The 24,520-nt window shown below is 46.2% G+C and overlaps 1 protein-coding gene across 4 annotated transcripts; it reads right to left on the bottom strand.

Annotated features, from left to right (window-relative positions):
* On the bottom strand, positions 1–23,198 carry LOC133354604 (E3 ubiquitin ligase TRAF3IP2-like). 4 transcript variants are annotated; one of them, XM_061571578.1, is made up of 9 exons: positions 22,726–23,198; positions 21,052–21,158; positions 11,829–12,906; positions 10,507–10,616; positions 5,765–5,853; positions 3,938–4,006; positions 3,171–3,287; positions 2,980–3,054; positions 1–2,586 (listed from the first exon to the last, which is right to left on the bottom strand). In XM_061571578.1, the coding sequence occupies exons 3-9, from the start codon at positions 12,860–12,862 to the stop codon at positions 2,440–2,442; spliced, it is 1,641 nt and encodes a 546-aa protein (XP_061427562.1). In that variant the 5' UTR covers positions 12,863–12,906; positions 21,052–21,158; positions 22,726–23,198; the 3' UTR covers positions 1–2,439. The 4 variants fall into 4 exon arrangements, with proteins under 4 accessions (XP_061427562.1, XP_061427561.1, XP_061427560.1 ...); XM_061571577.1 differs by lacking the exon at positions 21,052–21,158 and adding an exon at positions 20,222–20,333; XM_061571576.1 differs by lacking the exon at positions 21,052–21,158 and having other exon boundaries at positions 22,726–23,196.
* Between the last annotated feature and the right edge of the window lie 1,322 nt (positions 23,199–24,520).

Below are 24,520 nucleotides of genomic sequence, written 5' to 3'. Positions count from 1 at the left end.
TTTCCCTTCTACGTGACTTTACCGAAAGAACCAAGAAGATGAATCCCTGCAGTCACGAAAGCTTTAAATCGAAATTTAACGGTTTTCCTATGGATAGGCTCACCCCTACCATAGTAATGTGGAATTTCCACCATTGGTTCTGGACAGTAAACATCTGCGCAGGAAATCACTTTTACCCGACTTGTGTGTGGGATTGGCAGACGAGTCGATAGGTCTACGAGCAGTCAGCAGCACCAACTTCAGAGAGAGGGAGGAAGCCCCTCAATGTGTGTCCCAGCTGAAACTTCCTGAAATGTTGTAGCTTTAAGTTACTAGCAAGTGCAGATACGCACCACATGTTACAATGAGACGCAACAGAAACAATGATGTCGACAGAAAAAAGCCGACACTTATGTACATCTGCACCAGAACTTGGCTCACAAATGCATTATGAAGAGCAAAGCTGCAGATTCACGTTCAACTCACTCGCGTCACATTCAACAACAATGCACGCATATTGTTTAGGCAGTACATTTCCCCACAATAATCTGGCTCCATACTCTTACTCTCGCAAATATTAGATCGATTATGCGATTTAAAATGGCAAAATGAAAGCACCATCGATTCTTCACATACATGTGAGTCATTGCTATGACAGTATAACTTATAATATTGCATAATAATGACAAGTGTGATTCTTGGAGGCAGTTGGCGTGAAAAGAAGCCCCTCTCACCACACACAAAAGGCACAAATTTCACTAAGAATATTGCCATTCTGAACCTAATTACAGTCCTGTTATGCTCCAGGATGAAACCAGTAAACAGCTGTGTTTAATTAATATATAAAAACACAATAGTCGAGTTTATTTTGTTTAACCAGGTGAGAATGAGAAACCAGGGTAAGACTGATTTGCATTAGTGACCTGGCAATCATGGTGCTGGATAAACGGTATTAATGGTGCTAAATAATAATAGCTATTTCATATTCCAAGGCCTATTATTCAAACCATATATACTTGGCTTTGCAACACCATGATCCTTTGTGAATCTTGTGCCTTTTATGTGTGGCTATTCAAACAATTTCCGGGGAGGCATTCTATGAATCTATTTTTATTTTACCAGGTAAGGCCCACTGAGCTTTACAGCTCTTTTTCAGAAGTGACCTGGCAAAAAAAAAGGTCAACGAAGTGACTTATTATCATGTGGAAATTTAAACGCATGTTTCTAAATGTGAATGGAAAACCCGGAGGGCCCGGTTGGAGAAAAATCCACGCGACCACGAGAAGAGCATGCAAACTGCAAATATACAAGTGTCAGGGTCGGGATCGAGCCCACGACCTCCTGTATACCAGGCGAGGTAGTTAACATCATCATCCAGCAGTGGATTGTCAAATGGCTTACATGATTATCACCAGCCATTTTCATTCCACTGCTGGATAAAGTCCTCCCCAAACTGCTGGCCACCTCTCACAATCCTGTGATGTAACAGTCCACCTAGCACCTACACATGAATTTATAATTATGATATCGATTGATGCAACAATGTCTTCGAGGCTTGGAGACATCACACACCAGGGGAAGAGGGGAGTCGTGAACAAGAGAATGGAAGCAGCAAGGCGGAGAGGTGGGGGAAATTTGCGAGAACATTATTCCAGAGGTAGCTGGTCATTGTATCCTATGGGGAGATGGTGACATGGCCCAGTCGAAGCATATTTGCCACTTGTGTAGAGGTCCGTGGTTCGAGTCCAGTGGGCGCCCTGGTCAATACTGAGGGTGTATCATCCATAAATACTACTGTGGACGTTATAGATCCCATCACATTGAAAAAGAGTTGTTCACATTTATGTATGCATGTTGAACTTCTTTTGCACGATACATAGCCAACCGTGTTAATCGAAGGTGCATGTGCCGGCTTCATGGTCCGAATTTTCCAGAGTTAATTAATTATTTGCTGAATTGAGAATCATCTCAGCGCACAACATCACACTCTCTGGACAGACTATTACCCACCTGCAAGTCGGTGCTGCGTTCACCTTGCGCCGCACAGTGACAGCTCCCGCCGGGGGTTCTCCTTAGCTCAAGGACCATAAACCATCGCGCACACCCTGGTCATTCTCCCAGCAGCCGCTTTTGCCTATGCCATGGAACAAAGACGGTCACTGCATTGTGCGCATTTAGATGCGCTTCTGTGGCCGTCTGGAACGCTCTTCCTTGCGATATTAGGAAGTTACTGGAGCTATGCACTTTTAAATCTAGATTGAAAACTCACTTCTTTAGAACTGCTTTTTGTGTTTAGTTTTTTGTCCTTCCCCCACACCTCTGATTAACACAGTTGGCTACGTACAGTGCGAAAGAAGCTCAACATACATACGTAGATGTACTGCATGGGAGGCGCAGTAGATATACATATATGGAGCGATAATGATGATAATAAATATTTAGCTGTTGCGGGTCTCGGCGTCACACGGGAACCATGGTGATGGTGGGAAGCTCTCCCACGGGGGGCGGCACGATCTTCTCCTCTCGCATGAGACGCAGGAGAATGCCCTCCAAGTCCCGCGGCCAGCGGAAGCACAGCGTGCTCTGCAGCCACGACGGCACGTCGTCCTGCACGCCGCAACACAGAATCACAATCTTTGTTTATCCTGAAGGAATCCGATTGAACTATGAAGCTCTTTTTCACGGAGCGTCAAGTCAAGCCAGCATGATTTGATTAGCCAGGTGACGACATACGAGAGCAGGGCGAGTCTCGTTTTGAAAGTGACACGGGTCAGAAAAATGTAAAACAAGTTAAATAAAGTACGGCAAAGAAGCAAATAGAAAACAGGGAAAAAACAACGTCAACACGTGAGAAATAAAAAATACCGCACAAATATAAATCAATGTTAAGTAATAAATGCCATAATTTTCAAAGCAAGCCAAACGCGTAATAAAACAATGAAAGCACATCTGTTCACCGGCTGTGCGTGTGCAGGTTCTACTTTGGGCTAGAGCACTGACCTTGGAGGCTGGAGGCATGAGCACTGGGATGACTCGAAAGTTGAGGCAGCCCTGCTGAATGAACTGGTTCTGAAGCTGTGGATTACACGATGATGACAAGAATGGTTATATTAGAACAGTTTGTACTCTCTCAATTCTTATAGCATACGTAGCCAACCTTGCTAATTGGAGGTGTGTGAACGGGCACGCACCTGTCTGAAGATGTAGCGTGTGTGCAGGCTGTGGTCGTCGGTGTCCAGACTTCCCACCGAGCCCTCCACGTCCCTCCGGTAGCCGGGACTCACGGCCACGATGATCATGTAGTCCTTCTGTGCAGACCCAGGCGAAGTATGCACACAAGCAGAACACAACTTGCGTTTGAGGAAGGTGACAACTAAACTAAAACTATGTTTCTTTTACCAGGTAAGGCCCACTGAGATATATAGCTCTTTTTCAGAAGCAACCTGGCCACAAATGATAGCTCAACGAAGTGGCTTACTACATGGAAATGGTATAACAGCCAAATACTCTCAACGCATGTTTATAAATGTGTAGGAAAAAACCGGAGGACCCGGAGAAAAATCCGCGAGACCACGAGTAGAACAAGCAAACTCCATATATACAGCCGTCAGGGTCGGGATCAAACCTACGACCTAGGGCATGCCACACGAGGAAGGTCACATCTCACCACCGTGGCCAAATAGCAGGACACAAGCCGACGGCGAGCTGTCAGGGCAAAATGAATATTTGCTAACGGTGCTTTTTGATATGGTTTATATCTTAAACGTTTGGGAAACCGTTTGATCAATTTGGACAGTTTTCAATAGACTCGGTTCCAAATACATAAAGGCTTTCAACCTTATTTTGAAGGCATTCAAAATGGGATAACGTGCGTCAATGGGCCTGATGTTTCACTAAAATGTGAGCAAAGTAATAAGTATGATTTTGTGCATTTCATGGCCGTTGCTCTGGTACTTACGTCCAGGAGGAAGGTGTCCATGAACTTGATGACGTCAATGCCTCTCAGCTGGTCGGCAAAAACATCCAGCTGTGAATGCAACGCACGACCAGGCGTGTGATTTGACGAATTTAATATTTAGCATATGTATGTGCTGCTCTCTGTGTGAGCATGCGGCGTTTTGTTTTACATTTTCTCTCACCTACCTTCGTTGCTGTCACGCTCATTTGCCTCCAGTATGTGATGTCTCCATGTGATAGAGCTGTGTGTGTGTGGGCGTCTGGAAATTCCCTCATATCAGCACGTGCAGACCGGGTGGAACCAACCAGGCACGTGTTCAACATTTTTGTCACTCCACTATCGAATGAATGCTTTCCCCGCTGTGGGTCATCGAGGTTATTTGACCATACTTCACTGTACTGGTCAATGTGAATTGAAGGTGGGAGCACAAAAGTACACTTCAGCAATTGATTTTTCAGCACATACCCTCTGCTACCTTCTTGTTCTTCTTCTTTTGTATGGGTGATGTAGATGCATGTCAACAACTACAATTTCAGGTGGTTAAGACAGATGACCATGTCAGGAGCAGCGTAGTGTATCGCTGCGATGTCTCCTTCTGCTGCCCACAGCCCGGAACAACCATGTGTATGGTGGTCAACCATCTTAGCGCTTATCCAGGAGTAGAGTGATATCAAACAGATTTGAATCTAAAATCTCATCAGTGCCACATTACAAGACATCTGAATGTGGCCCCGAGCCAAGCAGGGCCGGGGGGCGGGACTAATGACTCATCATTGCGTGCAATGTTAGCGGCATGGCTTGAGGTCTGCAGTGGAAAAATTAAAACCTGGCACCTCCTGAGCTGCACCGGGCTGGCTCGGCATGGCCCCAGCGCAGATCGGTTGTGCAGTGGAAAAATATTTCAATGAATGGATTTGGTCTCATAATATCTAAAGATGGCTCTAGCCCAGTGTTCTTCCCTAATTTTCAGAGGGGAGACTATTTTGCCAATAGGACATCAGTGTGAGGGCCGCCACACATTTCAAACTAATGGGTTTTGACAGTACGATGGGGTGTTGTCAGATTTGTGTATTGTGAGGGGTCGCATGTCAGGGACCGCACTAAAGGCCACCATGGGGCTGCCAATGTCCCGCGAAATTAAGAACACTGCTCTTGCCCATAATATCTAATTATCCAGAGGCATTCGTTTAGGAGGCCACACGATGGTGATGAGACACGCATGGAACCACGCTTCGTCTCGTTAGCGCAAACCCTACTTGGATATATTAATCTAGAAGGGCTACTGATCACACAGGCCGGAACCATTGGGCCGGAGGAGTCCAAGCGCCGGGATATACGAATAGAGGGGCAATTGGACACGTGGCCCCTATTTTTAGTGATAATGGTCATTGCAACTTGCAATGCGCCACACAGTATTCGCTCACTTTCGAAAAGAGAGGATGACTCAGAGGCGCGAGAAACCACAGATGAGCGGGAAGGCAACAGCCATGACGGTGAGCCGGCACCAAATTTCTCCCTAAGCTCTGCAGGTCCTCTATATATGAAGGTATTACTGGTAAATTAATGAGTGTTTAAGAATTAGAGGAAACCAGAGCACCTGGAAAAAAAAACCCATGCGTGCGAGGGGCAACACGCCATCCCATACAGATGGAGTCCACATTTTTCTGTACTGCCTTCAATGCCCATAGGAAGGCAGTTGCACAACATCTGTGTGATCCACAAACCCTCACCTACCACTGAATATAACCCACGTACCCGCATGTGGGTTTGTTTCACTGGTATTGCTCCGTGAAAGCGTATGGTGGTCTATTATTAAAATGCACGTACCATGGTGTTGAAGCCATTGGCACAGAGGAACTTGGCGAGGTTTAGAACGTGGGGCGCGGCGTCCAGTGAGTAGGTGATGAACACTTTACCTGGAAGACAACAAGCAGACGTTTACATTTAGATGTTCAACAAAGCTAGAAACATTGTAAAACAAAAAAAAACAGAATGCCGTGCCCGGTATAGCATAAAAACCAAGTTCCATGTAACCATGCCAATATTGGGTCAACATTGACATCAGGGTTGGAACCTGTTGGCCTAACATTGGCGCAAAGGGTTCCACGTGTATGGGGTTGTGATCTCAGGAAGGAGTGCATGGGAGGAAAGAGACAGAGCAGTGACAGATGGAGAGTTCATGATGGGTAAGATGATCGAATAACCAATGAGTCAAGAGGACCTCATCCTCCTTGAAGAGAACTCAATACATTGGTCAATATCACCGTAGTTTTAAAAAGAGACGATATAATAATAATAAAAGGCGATGTTATGGCCAAGGGCCCTTCTTGATAGCACAGAGAGGTGGAGTAGATAAGAGTTGGAGAGTGCACTTCACGCCATGGAAGCATGATGAGAATTAAATTTAACAAATGTTTTCTGATGACCAGTTCTTAAATTGGCATATGAATAGTTACACTATGGGTAGCTATTGAGTAAAAACCCCATCAATAATCAAAAAGTATCCATACATAAACCACAAAAACTAGTCAACAAAGAGGACAACACCATCCTATAGAGCACTCAACACATTTGTAAATAATACTGTGGCCTTGATAGGAACGATATATATCAGTGATGTTTCGGGGCAAATGGCCCTTCTCCATAGGTACTGTATGTTGAACTTCTTTCGCACTGTAAGTAGCCAGCCGTGCGAATCAGACGTGCAGGGGATGGACAACAAACTAAACACAGAAAGCAGTTTCATACTAGGGGGCCGTGTTGCAGGGAATTTTCAAGGGCTTGCTAAAATCGGGAGCAGCGTTCCAGACGGCCACAGAAGCACATCTGAAAGTGTGCGATGCTATGGCCGTCTTTGTCCGTTGGCTAGCCAAAAGCCACTGCGAGAAAACCCAGAGATCGTGTGATAATGTATGTTCCTTGACGAGATCAGCAAGGTCTCATGGTTAAATTTTTTTACTTAAAACTTTCGTGACTGCAGGAATTCATTCTTTGTTCTTTCGGTAAAGTCACGTAGATCGAAAATGAAAATAAATTAAATTTTTATTAAAACTAAAAATCAAAGGAAAAACCACGACGTTTTGATCGCAACACAAGCGGTCCTCTTTTCTCTTCGCCTGATGAAGACCGCTTGTGTTGCGATTGAAACGTCATGATTTTTTGCTTTTATTGTAATTATTTTATTTTAAATCTACGTGACTTTACCGAAAGAACCAAGAAGATGTATCATGGTTCACTTTGTGTGTAATCAGTGTGAAAGAGAGGCCAGAGAGGTAGAGTGGACGAGAGTTGGAGACGACACTCCCTATGAATGACCGCAACTGACAAAGCGTAGCCGTCACCCACATCCTGCAGACGTTCCCATCAGCTCGCACAAAAATGTGCAGGAGAGAATTTGACAAGATGTCACTTAACTGCAGTTCGAGCGCTGGAGGGGAGGTGGGGAAAGTGGAGGGGGTGTTGGGATGAGGCTGTTGGGATCTTGGTGAAGTATTCAGGTACAGCCACTGACTATAAGCAACATGTACAGCTCAATAAAGGAGCTTATCATGTCGACATTTACAGCAGCCAAATAGTTTAAACACATTTTTCTAAATTTGGAGGGAAAACTTTCATGACCCGGAGAAAAATGCACCCGACCATGACCAGTCGTCTTGTGCATGAACAAATCTACAAATGTCATGGGAAACTTCCTCTGCACCAACCGCGACCTAGCACGTCCTATTGCCACACCTCAGGCCCTCAACATATTTTTTTTAAACCTACTTATCTCAGTAAAAAAAAAAAACACAAATGCATTGTGCACTCTTCTCTCTGCCTTGAACAAACCACAACAACCAGTGTGGTGCAGTATGGTCAAATCATCCTGCCCTGCATGGGGGAGGCCCTCTTCTAGCCTGGGATGAGGGGCTCCCCATGTCCATTATTTTTATATAGATGGCTCTTGTCTATAACATCACAGTAGTATTAGTGTCATAGCCCACACCCTGCTGATGAGACGCAGTGAATTCAAAGCTGATCACCGGTGGCAGTCTGGTCAACGTTGGAATTGTGGTGGCTGCGGTAACATGTATCTGGAAGGATCAATAAAATAAATATACGGTTAACCCTCATATCCGGGGTAATCGGGTAGGGTAATGGCCTGTATAAAAGAAAACACGGATAATCCAAAACGTGTATATATTACGCTATTGTCTATATATACATAGCATGCGGGTGAGATGTAGGAAGCATCTTCTGTGTTATTGTGTTTTTTTTGTTCCCTTGCCGATGTGTTTGTGCTCACGTGGGCACTGAGCCACTGACCCTCAGAAAGTGACGTGCGGCTACCTTGCCTGGTATACAGGAGGTCGTGGGTTCGATCCCTACCCTGATGCCTGCTGCTGTGTATTTGGAGTGTGCATGCTCTCCCCGTGGTCGTGTGGATTATTTTACCCGGTTCTCCGTTTTTCCCTCCACATTTAGAATCAACATCACGCGGTGAGATTATTTGCCTGCTATGAAGTATTATGCTTGTTCAACAAAGCCTCATTAAGTGTCAATACAATGTTTCAAGGATCCTGTCAAGTGATTGCAGTAAGGGGCGATGTTGCTGTGTATAATCCAAATCGGGTAATTTGTGATTGAATAAACATTGGTCACCGCACGAGAACATCAACTCACTAAACTTGAGAATCCGGTTTAAATCACAGGTGGCTGAAACCTTGATTTGGACACGGGCTCTCAGCTATAAACATGCCAACTTCAACCAACGTTGACCCAGTGCTGTAAGGCAGAGATTAGGGACAATTTCTGGCAAAACAATGCTTTTCAAATAAGTCAAACCCTCCCGTTTATTATTTAGATGAACAATCGTGAAGAGTGGCCGGCTTGCTGCACCCACATTCACACCCGATGTTTTTTTTTTTTAAGACTCTCATCGTCACCACCCAGTTCCACTTTGAACGTTTTGATCGCACGTGATCACGTGGGTGCGCAAATGACCTGAACACACACTGCTGCTGACAGCATTCATCTCGACAGTTTCCACAGGCTAAAATAGCATTACTGTATACATATTTATTAGGGTGCCGCTCAAAATTTCAGTTTTGTATTTTTCAAGGTCACACATCTTGATTTGTAGCCATTCAACTGAAGCCGCTGCGAGTTTAAAGACATTCCCTCAATCTTGATTTGAAGTTTTCGTGACTGCAGGAATCCATACTCTTTGGTTATTTCGGTAAAGTAACGTAGGTAGAAAAAATAAATAATAAACCACGACGTTTCGATCGCAACACAAGCAATCGTCATCAGGTAGAGAGACACAGCAGTCGACCTGCTGAACAAGAAAGGGCTGTTGCAACAAGAGGCTATAGTCAGGCTTGAGGTGGGTGTCACCCAAGGGTAAGTAAGCGGGGTCAGAGATGCGCCAAAGGAGGATCGGCGTGCTCAATGCAAACGACTCTCATGGGAAATGACTGTCATGGGAAACGACTGTCATGGGAAGTGACTCATGGGAAATGACTCTCATGGGAAATGACTGTCATGGGAAACGACTGTCATGGGAAGTGACTCTCATGGGAAATGACTCTCATGGGAAATGACTGTCATGGGAAACGACTGTCATGGGAAGTGACTCTCATGGGAAACGACTCTCATGGGAAATGACTGTCATGGGAAACGACTGTCATGGGAAGTGACTCTCATGGGAAATGACTCTCATGGGAAATGACTGTCATGGGAAACGACTGTCATGGGAAGTGACTCTCATGGGAAATGACTGTCATGGGAAACAACTGTCATGGGAAGTGACTCTCATGGGAAATGACTCTCATGGGAAATGACTGTCATGGGAAACGACTGTCATGGGAAGTGACTCTCATGGGAAACGACTCTCATGGGAAATGACTGTCATGGGAAACGACTGTCATGGGAAGTGACTCTCATGGGAAATGACTCTCATGGGAAATGACTGTCATGGGAAAAGACTGTCATGGGAAGTGACTCTCATGGGAAATGACTCTCATGGGAAACGACTGTCATGGGAAGTGACTCTCATGGGAAATGACTCTCATGGGAAACGACTGTCATGGGAAGTGACTCTCATGGGAAACGACTCTCATGGGAAATGACTGTCATGGGAAACGACTGTCATGGGAAGTGACTCTCATGGGAAATGACTCTCATGGGAAGTGACTCTCATGGGAAACGACTGTCATGGGAAGTGAGCCCCAGCGTCGCTCGCTCGCAACGCCGCCGCCGCAAGCCCGCACAGCAGCCGCGCCAAAGGAGGAGCCTCCTGTTGCGACAGCCCTTTCTTGTTTAGCAGCTCTACGGCTGTGTCTCTCTACCTGATGACGATTGCTTGTGTTGCCATCGAAACGTCGCGATTTATCATTTATTTTTTTTACCTACGTGACTTTACCGAAAGAACCAAAGAGTATACATTCCCTCAACATTTACCGGTTGCTCAACAGAGTTGAAACGTGCATTACACATTAATAGCACTTGCCCCAACAGTATGCTAAGGCTATACAGGGGATCCTTGTCTTTAGCTGTGTGTGTGCGTGCGTCCGCGTGCTCATGCCTACACATGGACTCGTGCAGGTGCGAGCGGCGGATGGTGATGGGCGTGAGGCTCGAGATCCTCGCTTGCCGGGCCGACGGGACGAGTCTCCCATCACCGTGCACGCCGCTTACCCTATAACATCAAAGACAAAAACAAAGATCCCCCGTATAGCCTCAACACACTGTTGGGGCAAGTGCTGTTAGCGAGCACCTATGAAGGCAGGCAGGGTACACAAGGGGGTGGGTGACCGGCACCACGCCCGACTGCCTTTGTCTTCCCAGTGGTGATGTTTTTACACACCGCACCAGGTACTCATTTGAGGCTGAATCGACCTAGGGAAGGCCCAGGACTGGTTCAGATACTGGTGTTGGCCACGAGTGGGAATTGAACTCGGGTCGCCGGATCCGTAGCGCAGCGTAGCGCTAACTGCTACCCCACCGCTATCCACACCCTGCGGCATCACACACACACACGCAGAGGGGGTGGGGGGGCGAACAACCGGGCGGACAGCTGTTGCCCCTTGGCTGCCCCCAAACTCTAAACCAGCGTTGGAGAACCTGCAACCCATGGGCCAAATACGGCCAGCGATTCCTTATCTCGTGCAGGCTGCAGCCACATTAGGCGAAAACAAGCAAGATTCAGTCATCACTGGAAAGGTGCAGCCCTGCCATTGCCTGCTCAAGCCACTGCTGGCAGCGGAGGCCTCCACGTGAAGGAACCCGAGAGAGTCTCTGCTGCTTTCTACGTTGGCCTCTCGCCTTGGACGAAGTCGGAGTAGCCACGCTTCACCCCACCACACGCGCCCTGCCGCTCGACGGACTGTGCCGGTGTACCCATTTATATTGCAATGAGCTTTTTTTCCCGTCCAAGGACGGGTGTATATTACAGTAAATTTTTAATATTCAAAAGAAAAATTGTTCAGCTCATGATGATTAATGAGGGGGGAGGGGTTGCCCATGTGGAGCGACGTCATCCGTTAATGGTTATTGTGGAGGGGTGCAGCATGTGGAGTGACGGCATGTGGAGTGCGCAACCTTCTTGTGCGTCAGTGTAAATTTCCACGCGGGCATGAATATTAATGACGGGGGAGCTGGCCTTTTTTCAGTGACGTCTCGCATGGATGTAGCACTGTAGTGCTTAGATTTATTTTTTACCGTCACTTTCTGTAAATAAATGCGTAGAATTATTTATACGAATAACTTTCAATAAAAAAGTCAAATTTCAAGCAAATTTGCGAAAAAAAATATTTTTCCGCTCGTCCTTCTTCCGCGTGTGGCATTCGTAGTGACGTCACACGCGGGACACACATTTCTGGGCTATTATAGTAGCAATATAGCATCTTACCTCTTCCTGCTCTCCGGCTCCCGGCCTCCCACGGCGCTCACTGCAGCTACAGCTGAAGGTTGGGACCCCTGCGGCAACCCAGCCTTGGGAGGCATCGGCCCATGCAAGTGGTAGTCCCGACTCGGGCACACCGGGGCCGGTGCAGCTACCCTGCTCTCAGCGGGAAGGTAGACTGCTGGATATGGCGGTGGCCAGTGCCCAATTTGCGGTGGCAGCGGCTGTTGTTGTTGTTGTTGGTTCTGCTGCTTTTGGTGCTGGTGACCACAGGAACAACCGGCGTTGCTTGAAGGCCACCCGTAGTGGTGGTGTGGGTGCACGTACTTTGGTGCAGCGTACGCCGGTGGGCCGTGCACCACCGGTCGGCCGGTGAACCCTGCTTCGAAAGCATCCGCCTTCTCCCCCGGGTGCAGGAAACCCCGCGGAGCTGCGTGGTCCTGCTGCGGCATGAAGTCGCCAGATTTTAGCGGAGCGGCCGGCTCCAGGTAGCCCAACCCCAAACCCAGCGGATCCAACGGTGCCCTTTGTCCCAGCCCGACGATGCCGCTATCCCAGGAGTTTCCCCCCACCGGACGGCGCTGCATGTGCCCACCCGCCACTCCCACCTCCTTCCCACGGGCCGCTCTCTCCTGCGTAAAATCGCAGCAGGACGCTTCCATCGACGGGGGTCTGGCCACTGCTGAGCAATGGATGGCTCGGCTGGGGGGACTGGCGCTCCCGTGCTCACTTGGACCACGGCAGATACTCCCGCTGTCGCAGCTTTGGTTTCTCTCCACCGACGGCCTCCGAGCACCAAGGTCCCACTGCGACAACTCGCCCTTGCGCTGGGGGGTACAGCGTCCACTCCCGCTGGGTTTGATGTCACCGCCGTCCTCGGTGCCGAGGTTTCCCTCTTGCCCCCGTGTCCGTCCCGCGATCAGCCGCAAGCGAGGGCAGTCGGCGACGATGCGGCGATAGAGCGAATCGAAATCCCGCGACTCTTCGGGCGACAGCGGCGAGCGAGGCTCGCCGAAGCCGGATTCAGAGCTCGAGTACATGGACTCATCGTCCTCCACGGGGGGGCGAGCTTTCTGCCTCGACGCTGCACAACGCCGGACGCAAAACAACGACTTTAAACAAAACACATCTCATCGAGCTTCCATATAACAACTCACTCACAACCACCACTTGCATGTATTTTTACATTATAAACGTTGAGCTTGGAAAGTACATGGACGGGTGACCACCATGCAAGACAGGTATTATGGGCTGTGGGACGATGTTGTAGGCAAAAGGGTTGTGCATATACACAGATCAAAATCCAGGGGTAGTATTAAGCATGCAGGATAAAACCTCAATGTGAACTAAACTATCTGGATTAAAATTGCTTCACGTTATCTGGCTCCTTGTCAAATGTGTGTCAGACACACCTACTCCGGTTGCAACACCGTAATTTCGAGACAAACGCGCACGGTGGCCTTTTTGAAAGGGCGAGAACATCCAGGTATGACCTGCATTCGCGACCTTTAGCACGGTCGCGGTGCTCTCTTGTTTAAAACATGCGAGTCACGCACAGCAATTACTCACAACACAGGGAAATAAAAATGTATTACACTACCCATCAACCGCACGGCCTTCTGGGAGTGCATAATTTCAGCAGCATTGATTCGAGACACGCAAACTTTGGCCTGGTCGACATACAGTGTCTCATCAGCAGCCAGGCTGACTTGATGAACTGCCGATCTCACACAGGCATTATGATGTGGGTCATTTGCTATTTAACACTTTATAACGCGTGGTTACCTTCGGAGATATTAAATTGGCAATGTGGAAACCAACGGACAGCCTGTCAGAAGCGAAATATATACGTGTATATTTTCATATTCGCAAATAGTAGTTTTTTCTCTGATTTGTGTGTCTTCATGTTGGGAAACCCTTTGATCAATTTGACCGTAATTCAATCGAGTGATTCCCAAATGGAAACACAACCTTACACAAAAATGTTGTAAATATCAGATAATTTTAATGAGTTATGGCATCCCTTGTTACCAACAGAATACAATCATGCTTAGTTGAACACTTAGCAACCCCTAAGCCAATCATGGATGCAAATTTTTACAGTGGAAACAACTCTATCCATCCGTTAACAGACCTATGAGCTGAACATGTAGTACGTGAAATTAAGCACTGAAGAACTGAAAGCACTACATTTAGAAAGGCAAAACACTATATTTAGAAAGGCAAAACCCAGCGGTAATTGTCTTGACTGAACAAGACAAACTGGAAAACACACAGCTCCGTCCCTCCAAAATGCTTTTGGGCAATTGCATAACCTATGTTACTTTCACCAGCAATCAAATTACTTTTCTTCATGCGTGCAGTTATCCAGTCACATATTTGTAAAGTGCATGGCAAAGTTACCATGTTTATGGTTCGTAATACATTTTTCGGTCAGATCGCATGAGTAAAATGTGTGTCGTAGAACCCTCCTCCATCCGACACGGCTCATGAATAATATAAACATGCCGATCTATGACTGCTTTAGCACACCAGTGTGTTGGAGAACAATGTCAGAACATCCAACATTTGTTGGCCATGTCGGGTGGAGGAGGGTTTACAACACATTTTACTATGGCGATCTAACCCAAAAGTCAATTATGAAGCATAATATTAATCACTAAATCCTGCTACGTGTCAAATTTACCATTCTTGGATTGTCGGCCAAATATTCTGTGAGAGCGATAACCATAATTTTATTGTTTTTGCTTTTATCACAAATTATATTCCAATTTGCGCAATTGGTATCATGCTAATGAGACAAATTTGTTTTCATGTTGAATATTCACAGTGAGCAGTGCACCTCCCCGAGTCGGGGAAAAGCCACAGAAAATCTGAAAATTGTTTGAAAGTGTCACCTTAACTGAGTTTCTTTCACAACACGGGGGACACACCTTGCATGTTCTTTGCAATAGATTTTTGTTTTAGTTTTCAAAGCAAGAATTTAGGCAAATTAAGTCCAAATGTTACGTGGCGGCCTTATGTAAAGGCAAAGAGAGCGTCCACTCGCTGCGCTTGGGGACCTGGTTTAACCGCGGGCGGCTGGAATGTGGATTTCAAGCCACGACCTCAGTGGCGCTGGCTGGGTTTCTCCGAGCCATCGCGAGCCCCCCACCCGAGCCACCTGGCCACGTCACGCTCATTGTGAAGCCTCACCTTCATATGCAAATTAGGAAACAGGATAGCTACACGGAGTGACACATTTAATTACAGTGGCGCAGAACTGTGCTGTGTCGATGTTTCTTACATCCTGTTTGAAAGGCTGTAAAAGCATGCCGAGTCCACACCCCCCGAGTACATATTTAATGTCCTGTTGAATATATACTGTATTCGGGCCGGTCGTGAGTGATTGTGTGAGTGACGTAAGTTTTCATTGCGTGAGAGAAGAGCTAAACACAGCTGAAACCTGGTGCACAGTTGAGTCACGGTGGCGAGATGTTAACTACCTTGCCTGGTACACAAGACGTGGGTTCGATCCCGTCCCTGACACCTGTATATTTGAGGCTTGCATGTTCTCCCCATTGAGAAACATTAGTTTCGAGTATTTGGCTGCTATAAATTTCCACATGCTAAGCCACTTCGTTGAGCGATCAGTTGTGGCCAGGTCGCTTCTGAAAAAGAGCTTCATAGCTCAGTGGCCATTGGGAAAATATAAATAGTTTAGTTTAAGCCTCTGCTTATAACCAGTAGTGCGGCTTCACTATGAGAGTTGGGTGTATCCTAATAGCGAACGGTTCCTCCCCCCAACTTCTTCATGGATAAGAGGAGTTCAACTACTATCTGATAATCCAGCTTTCAATCTACGCTACTACCGTCTACCGACTCAGTACTGAGCCTACAGTTAATGCGCGAGTATGCACGAAAGGTTTCCTTCAAGTATAATCAGCATTGATGTCATCCTCGTTGAAGAGAGACAAGAAATAAACAATGCAAGGATTTTCGTCTGAAATGTTGCGGGTCTCTCAGCTAGAGCTCAACATGCCAGTGTTGTCTAAACAAACACTCATGGCCCCCACAGTGGATGTGCTGCTCCTTAGAGCCACGATACTCTGCTGCGTAAGTCCCCTATACACCTCCGATCGCACGGTTGGCTCCGTAAGGCGCGAAATATGTTCAACATACGTCCATAGGAATCCAACAACCAAAATTCCAGACATAAGGGCTCCAAATAACTTACTTTTTCGTTTCAATTTTGAACCATAGCCTACAAAAGTTTGCGGCTAATTGTTGTCAAGGGTGTAAAGGCTAAAAGGCAAAATTGTTTATGTTTAGTTCCCTTAATATATGGGTGGGGGTACATAAACCTAAGCCTGTGAAAAAATGTATCTGGCAGTTTTGAAGAATGGTAAATTCAAATAAGTTATCTATTGATAATGTGGATTGCTGATTAACCAGAAGAATGATTGCAGCACAACGATGGAGGTAACTGCAATGCCCTCTGGTACCCATCACGTAGCCCAACAGCAGCAGCCTCTATAAGACCTGTTGTGCACGGTGGTGCATAACAGGTGTTATCCAGGCTACAGCCTGCTGAGCTTCAGAGCTCCGACTCGATCAAGCGTGCGTACATATGTCATTTTTACAAAGACAGTCACTGCATCGCACACTTTCAGATGAGCTCCTGCGGCCGTCTGGAACGCTCTTCCTTCCGATATTAGGAAGCCACTGGGGATATGCATTTTAAAATCCAGATTTGAAAACTGATTTCTTTAGAACTTCTTTTTGTGTGTGTTGTCATTCCGCCACACCTCCCATTAGCACGTACAGTGTGAAAGAAATTCTACATAAAAACAATTGCTGCTCGTAATCAAGAGGTGGCAGGTAATTTCCAGGTATAATACCACATTGCTTGATGAATGGATTGTGGTCCGATTCAAGGTATAGTGGGGATTTTTTTTGGCAGATGTCACTTCTGGTAAATGCGCTAAGCAATCACTCTCAAGTGGGAGAAATGTTCCGTTAGAGGAAGCTGTACGGGCACAGCCCAGCCATGAGTGTGCACATGCGTCATACCATCCAGTGCCGGATGAAGCGAGCGTGGGGCCTGTGACATATGTTATAAAGGGGCCTTGAATAAAATAAAATAAATTACGTAACTATTAAAACACTTACATTTTTAACTTGCATAGTAAAGACATTTTATTTTTTCATTTGCTATACAGCCAGATAATACGACAAATCGCTAACCTTAAACACCCAGTCGTTCATAAAAGTTGAAGGCAGTATAGTACTATAGTAATGGAGCAAGTGCAGAATCACTGAACCAGAATTGATAGCTTGAAAGCATTTAGCGCGGGGCCCTTGAAAGTGTGGAGCCCGTAGCTACTACATATGTCGCTACTTTTGCTACTAGGATCATCCGGCACTGACACCATTCAGTCATCACGACCCCACCCCGGCAACTGCAAGCAGTGGGCTGCTACCATATAATGCACATGCACCACACACTTCATCTGCGCCAGCCACGGCAGTCACCTCCACAGATGGCAAATAAAAGAATCACCCAAATGCGAATGATGTCCACCGCAACAAACAGTGGAACACTTGTGTGTACATAGTCTCTTAAGTGGCCACGGGTCCCTGTGCATCTATGGGTCTCTGTGTGAGCCTAGAGGGTTTTGTGCGAGTCTCTGGGCCTTTATGCAAGTCTATGGGTCTCTACATTAGTATATGGCTCCCTGTGAGAGTCTATGGGTTCCTGTGCGAGTCTATGGATCTCTGTGTGAGTCTACGGGTCTCTATGAGAGTCTATGGGATTTTGTGAGTCTACGTGTCTCTGTGCGAGTCCATGGGTCTCTGTGTGACCTCGTGTCCACTGCGAGCATTCCCTGACTGTGTAAGGCAGAGTGCAATGTGTTTGTGTCGCGTGTGTGTGGGGAGCGGTGGTGGAGTGGTTTGCACATTGAGTCACCGAATTCGGCAGCAGGAGTTAAAATGTTCCTGCTACTCCCAATATCAGTGGAGAGTGATATCAGAACTGGAATCGCGAACAGCATTTGCCCCAATACACTACAAGGCTATACGGAGGATCTTTATCTTTCTATTTGTTCCCAGGCGTAATCAAATATACAGAATGTCAAACATCATTTTTATTTGTCTATTAATGATTAATAATAACATATATCCAAACTTGCCTCAAAGAGCCTTCAGACTTTTTCAGGAAGGTTCAGCATTGTGATGCTTGGCCAATTCATCTTTAAAAAAATAATTTCGCTTATGGGACCCAGAGGGAAGCCACACGTATACGCTCCGCACAGATAGATCCAGCAGCCCACTGCTGTACTAGCACCTCCTGGCCACCGAGCAGAGCCCAAGTGGATTTTATGTTTTTACATTTCTCTATGTGATCCACTAACCCATTCTTCCAAAAAGATGGATCATAGGTGGGCGCAAACCTTGCCTGGCTAAATTAACCAACTGAGCTAAGATAATCTATTTGCCAAAGAAGACCTCATTTACCCATGGTTTGAACAAACCACGGCTGTAGCAGTTGCAATATATCAGAATAATAGCATAAGCATGTGGCCACATTAACCGGATTTGACCCAATCTCATTAGATCGCAGCAGCTAAGCAGGTTCAAGTCTGGATTGTGTTTGTATGGGTGACCACTAGGCATTGAAAAGGCGTTGTCAGCTGTTGTGTGGGGCGATGTTGCGTGCAAGAGCGGCAAGTGAAGCAGTGCATCAATCGTTGTACCGTCCTGGTCCAATCTATATTGTCCCTCACTCCACCAAACCACAATGGCCAGCATAGGATCGTTATTAATAACTGAGTACATTTGGTATTCGCGTCATTCACACGGCGCAAGGCTAATCACGAAGGCGTTATGTTTCACAGACACATACTCTGCAGTCGTTTCACAGTCGGCGGTGATGTCGCCGTTTGTAATCTCAGTCCAGTAATTTGCGGTGACATTTTTCACGTTTGGCAACAGTTTGACCATGACGCCGGGATATTCCACGTCCGTAGTGTAAACGACGGCATGCATTTTACAGTTAGTACTCCTGCAGTAACAACCAGAGCAGCTTTTGGCGAATGCTCCACCCCTACGACCTGTGTGGGTTATTTGGAGACGCCTTATTTTACTTTTTCTAACCTTACCAGGTAAGGCCCGCTGAGCCATGTAGTTGTTTTTCAGAAGCGACCTGGCCACAAGTGAGAGCTCAACTAAGTGGCTTCTCATGTGGAAATTGATAGCAGCCAAATACTCTAAACGCATGTTTCTAAATGTGGAGGAAAAAAGCAGAGGACCCGGAGCAAAATCCACGCGACCACGGGGAGAGAGACATACAAACTCCAAGTATATAAGCGTCAGGGTTGGGATTGAACCCACGACCTCCTGTATACCAGGCGAGGCAGTTAACGTGTCGCCACCGCAGCGCCCCAATCCACTGCCCTCGTATTGGAATGGATCTGAATGCGGGCTGCACATGTTCCACGAGGCACACAACAGCACCTGCCCCCACCAGCGAACACCAGATTAAAATTGCAACAAGTACAATAGCGTCCTGTGTGCGCGTGCGGTTTGCGTCCGGTTTAATTTCCTGCAAGCACATCCTCATGCCAACTGTGACGGATTCCTTACGGTGGCATATTTGCATAGCTTTGTATGATTTATCTCCAGACCCACAAAAAGGCATAACTCTTGCGGAGCGTTTGGCAGCAAAACCTTTCACCTTGGGGGACAGGGCTGGTAGGGGTGTCGATTATATTATAACACGAACAACCGACACGCAATTTATATTCAGGCTTGGACAGCCGAAATGTACCTTCGCCTCTGAGGGTTACCACAGGCAATGGTGAGAAGCACACAGCCTCTGCGTAGATGCAAATTCTTTGAGCATTTTTGAAGGCATGTTGGTCTCCTCTAGCCTCAAGCCAACGTCAAAATACATTTCAGCCAACGCTGAAGGACATCAGTAATATAGCGCAGTATGACAGTCATATTTGCTTATATTTATTTTGATGGTGACATAAAAGAGGAGACCACAATGGACTGCTTCAGGAAATGCTGATGGTTTTTTTGTTCGACACACAGACCTTGTGCATTTTACAAAAAGCATTTTTTTGCGTTGTTTAAAATGTGCGGTTTCCAGCCTGCACTGTTATTCTTGTAACTTACAGATTTTATTGGCAACGGTGATACCAGCGCACTGGGGGTTCTCATCCTAAATTATATTTGGCTGCGTCACATGACTACAAACTTCATATAATGGATAAGATACATAGATGTATTTAACCACAGTTGTGACAAACAATTATGCTAGTCGACGAATTAAGATTTAAATACAGTTAACAGTGTTAATATAGTGATGAGGTTTTTATTTTCAGTCGAGTTCGAGCTGATATTTGACCCACCCATATTTCATGAATCCGGGACCCCTTGAGCTGTTTGGGGTCCTGCGCCTTTGCTTAGTTCGCCTGTGATTCGGGTTGCCACTAGCAACAAGGGTGGGGGGACTTTTCCTTCCTGGAGGACCGAAAAGGACGTTAAAATACCTTTCTCGGGCCACACATTAACTGCACACTTCAGCGTTATCCAATAACCGACGCAAACAAACACGACCGAGCGTAAAGCGGCCTCCTCAATGATGGAAGTGACTGAGGGCAGTGCCGAAATTACATTTTGAAAGTGTTCCCCTCTAATACCCGATTAGTGCAGCGAAGATGGTTGTGGAGACGGATCAATATCCATGTTTAAGTGGCAGGCCTCGTGGGCCCATGAGCCGTTTGATGCGGTGGCGAGATAACTCCTTTGCCTGTTATGCAGGAGGTCGCTGGTTTGATCCCGACACTGACATGAGTATTTATGGAATTTGCGTTTCTCTAACCCCATGGTCGCGTGGATTTTTCTCCGGGTCCTATGGGGTTTCCCTCCACATTTAGAAACATGGGTTTCGAGTATTTAGCTGCTATACATTTCCACGTGAAGACACTTCGTTGAGCGATTATGTGAGACCAGTTTGCTTCTGAAAAAGAGCTCAATAGCTCAGTGAGCCTTACCTGGTAAAATAAAAGTAATAGTAATCTGTATTTTAATTATGTACTGCAAGTCACACATTTCACCCAAATCAAGAAGTGAAATCCATACGACGTTTATCTGATGGGGGGTTTTCTGTTCAGTGTCACTCCGCTCGTTTCCACAGCTGTGCTGTGGAACTCTCCGCCGTGTTCTCAGGTGTTGTTACCGGGTTTTGTTTGGCATGACGTCCGAGGCTTCACTCCGATTCCTCACGAAGCTTTGAGCACGTCGAATGAAACGTCGGACATCATGCCGAACAACACGCGGTAACAACTGAAGAAGCACAACGGGGAGCAGTTATCGGCGACCGGGCTTGAACCATCAACTCACGACACTTGAGAATCGGGTTGGATCACGGGTAGCGATCACCAGGATTTTAACCAAGGATCTCAGCCAAGCCGGCTTAGAGCTATGATCTCTTGAGCCACCCAGCCATCTGTCGCACCGGTGCACTAGAAGTACTTCACCTCACTTTAATGATTCACCTAATAAGCGCAAGGAAGTCAGACACTGAAAGAGCACACTAATGGCTCAATATCCGCTATACGTACAATAAAACATGTCGAGGTGCTGACCTAAAATTTCCTGCTCACTTCACGGCCAGTGGAAGAGCGTCCACTCGAAGGGGCTCTTGGTAGCCCCACAAACTGAAATCTTTTGATCAAACAACAATAAATTGCAAACAAAAAAGGCCAAATTACATCCACCCATACGATTAGATATATACACATTTAAAATACTATCATGCATGCCTAATATAGTTAGACATGCATGCACCGTTCCTCGCCACAATGAGAATGCTGGACAGTACTTTACACCACCCACCAGAATGCGTCAATGTGGCACAAGCTGTGTCATCTATACAAGTGTCAAAACACGGCGCGATGAAATCTCCCCTGGCCTCCGGCCAGGAAAGTCACGAAAAAAAATTGCACACGAACGACGTATTCACGCAAGCACCCGATGCTCCGTTTTGAAGTTTTAAAATGAAACATCTTTGAATTGCATTATGTTTTGAATTAGACAATTGTATTTCTTCATTAAAAGCTTATATCATTTTACATCTGGAAGACTTAATTGAAAAAGGAAATTTCGTGTGAATTTTCTCTCGTCGTTAAGTAGATGTCCTTGCTGGGGGTTCGGTTCGATGCGGACTTTCACCTGTTTGGGATTGCGGGATCGAGATAAGGCGACATAGAGCTGCTGGCCGTGCGAGAAGACCGCCGTCTGCAGATCGATTCCAACGTAATCGAACGTCTGTCCCTGCGCCTCTGTCGTTCATGCAGGGGGCGCGTAGGTTTGCAGCGCCCCCTGCATGAAACGACGGAAAGTGCGCGTTCATCACAGGTAGAGAAAGTTGTGCACTTATATAAGAGTATAAAACGTTAGATTGTACGGCATGTTGTAGCATCATAGTCCGAGAGAATGCGCTACGGAATTTGACATCTCTGCTAAATATTAGCAGTGACCATGATGTGACTTACATTTAAAAGGCGTTGAAACGAACTATTTTTATTTTACCATGTAAGGCCTACTGAGCTATGGAGCTCTTTTTCAGAAGCGACCTGGTCACAAATGATTGCTCAACGAAGTAGCTTATCACGTGGAAATGTATAGCAGCCAAATATTTTGAACGCGGAGTGTTGATTCTAAATGTGAAGGCAAACATTGAAGGATGCGGAGAAAAATCCACGCGACCACGGGGAGAGAAACATGCACACTCCAAATATACAGCCATCGTCAGGGTTGGGAATGAACCCACGACCTCCTGTATACCAGGTAAGGTAGTTAACATCTCACCACCAATGGTGAGACAACGCGATAACAGGCTGATACTCACTCATTTCTTCCACGTGTTTCACCATGTAGAGACGCACAAGAGGTCCCGGCACTCTCGTCGTACGAATGTGCCCGTGTCTTGCTGTAAGCGCTGTGACGGCAGTGCCTTCTGTCCGTCTCTGGTGATTGAAATCTCTGTTTTACACGCTGTGGAAGTGTAACTTTGCCTCCTCCAACCTGTGATGTAAAATACGTGTGCGCTCTACCTCTTCCCTGTAACGTCTGATTAGAATGTCTCTGCCTGTAGCTCACCTGTGATTTGCATGTGTGAGTTTACCTCTCTTCCTCCTTAATTGTGTGTCGAGTGTGCGTCTCTCTGTGCCTGCCTCTCTCACCTGTGATTTGAATCTACCCGTGTTTACGTCTTCTCTCTCGCTTCCTCTCTCACGTGCGAAGACAATGCACCTCTCCCCTCCCTCTGCCTCCGCGTCGCTCAAAACTCCCTCCCCGTATGATTTGAATGTCTCTCTGTCTCCCCGCCCTCTCTCACTCAATCTCGCAGGGGAATTCCCCGGGCAAGGCTCTAAAAGCCACAAAGCACAAAGGGGCGGGGGAGAGTAGCGCCCCGCCATCGCCCCGCAGGCTCACAGCAAACACGCGTGGCCACGTGGTGTCATCGCAGCAGCAGCAGGGCAGCGCATGCATGCGCCTGTATGTCCACGGTTTCTATATATGCACAGGTTGGGATGTTGCCATGGTGTCATGGTTAGCTCACTGGACTGTAATCTAGAGGTCGGCGTTTCGAATTCCATGTCCCCATTGTTTCAACTGCGTGGCAGTTTCAACTGCGTGGCAGTTGAAACAAACAATGGGGTAAGTTTATTAAAAGCTAATCGTAAGTCTGCATACATGTACGTGTTATATCGATCTATTCAAATCTCTATGTAAGGAGGGTAGATGTATCGTAGTTATGGGTAGCGGGCTTTACCCACTTTATATCAACTATAAAGTTCACACTTGTGCAAAACTTAAAAATAAAATGGCAATTCAAAACACGACATCACATTTATATTTAGCTCCCTTCATAATCTCCACAGACCTGGGTTTAGCAACTACAAAAACATGGATATATTTGAACCTATCAGTTTTAGGAAGCCCAAAAAGATAAATATAGCTTTTGGTTTTCAAATATGATGTTATATTTCAATGCAGCACACGAAAACATTCCAGGTGAAACATTTCTCCGGCCCAGTTTCAAAAGTAAACAAATACAAAAATATCGACTCTCAGTTTTGGAAAGGGACCAAAAATCGATAACTCTGTTTATGGATAAAAAAAAAATCTGATGTCAAATTTAAATTCGGCACCCGTTTTAAAAAGTTGCCCTCAAATTTCCAACATTTTAGTTGAGGATATTTATATTTACAACATCGACTTGGCTACATTTTTTCCACATGTTCTTTTGCCCTTCGAGAACAACGTTAAACATTCCATCATTCACTTTTTCAATCACGATTAAGGTATGTAGAAATGATGCCAATGACGTAACTATGTATGGCAACTGTAAATATTTTCATTCAAGCAAAATATTTACAATATTTTACATTTGTGGATTTGCTCTCCAACACACCGGTGTGCTGTACCAGTAACGAATTGGCACGTTCTGTTTACGTGACAAACCTTACGAATTGGATGTCGGATGGTGGCAGGTTTAACGACACATTTATATTTACGCAATATAGTCTCAAAAACTTATATTATAGATGATATTGGTCGCGAAAGCCTATGTATCAATAGGCTAACACAAATGCACACACACTCACATAGAGATGTATTGACTCACATATTCTCACTGA

The sequence above is a fragment of the Lethenteron reissneri genome, chromosome 48 (assembly GCF_015708825.2).
Source record: "Lethenteron reissneri isolate LAM-NWPU_2019-01 chromosome 48, ASM1570882v1, whole genome shotgun sequence".
NCBI classification, from domain to species: Eukaryota; Metazoa; Chordata; class Hyperoartia; order Petromyzontiformes; family Petromyzontidae; genus Lethenteron; species Lethenteron reissneri.
Note: the sequence above shows the minus strand (reverse complement) of the source record. Positions and strands in the feature narration are given on the sequence as shown.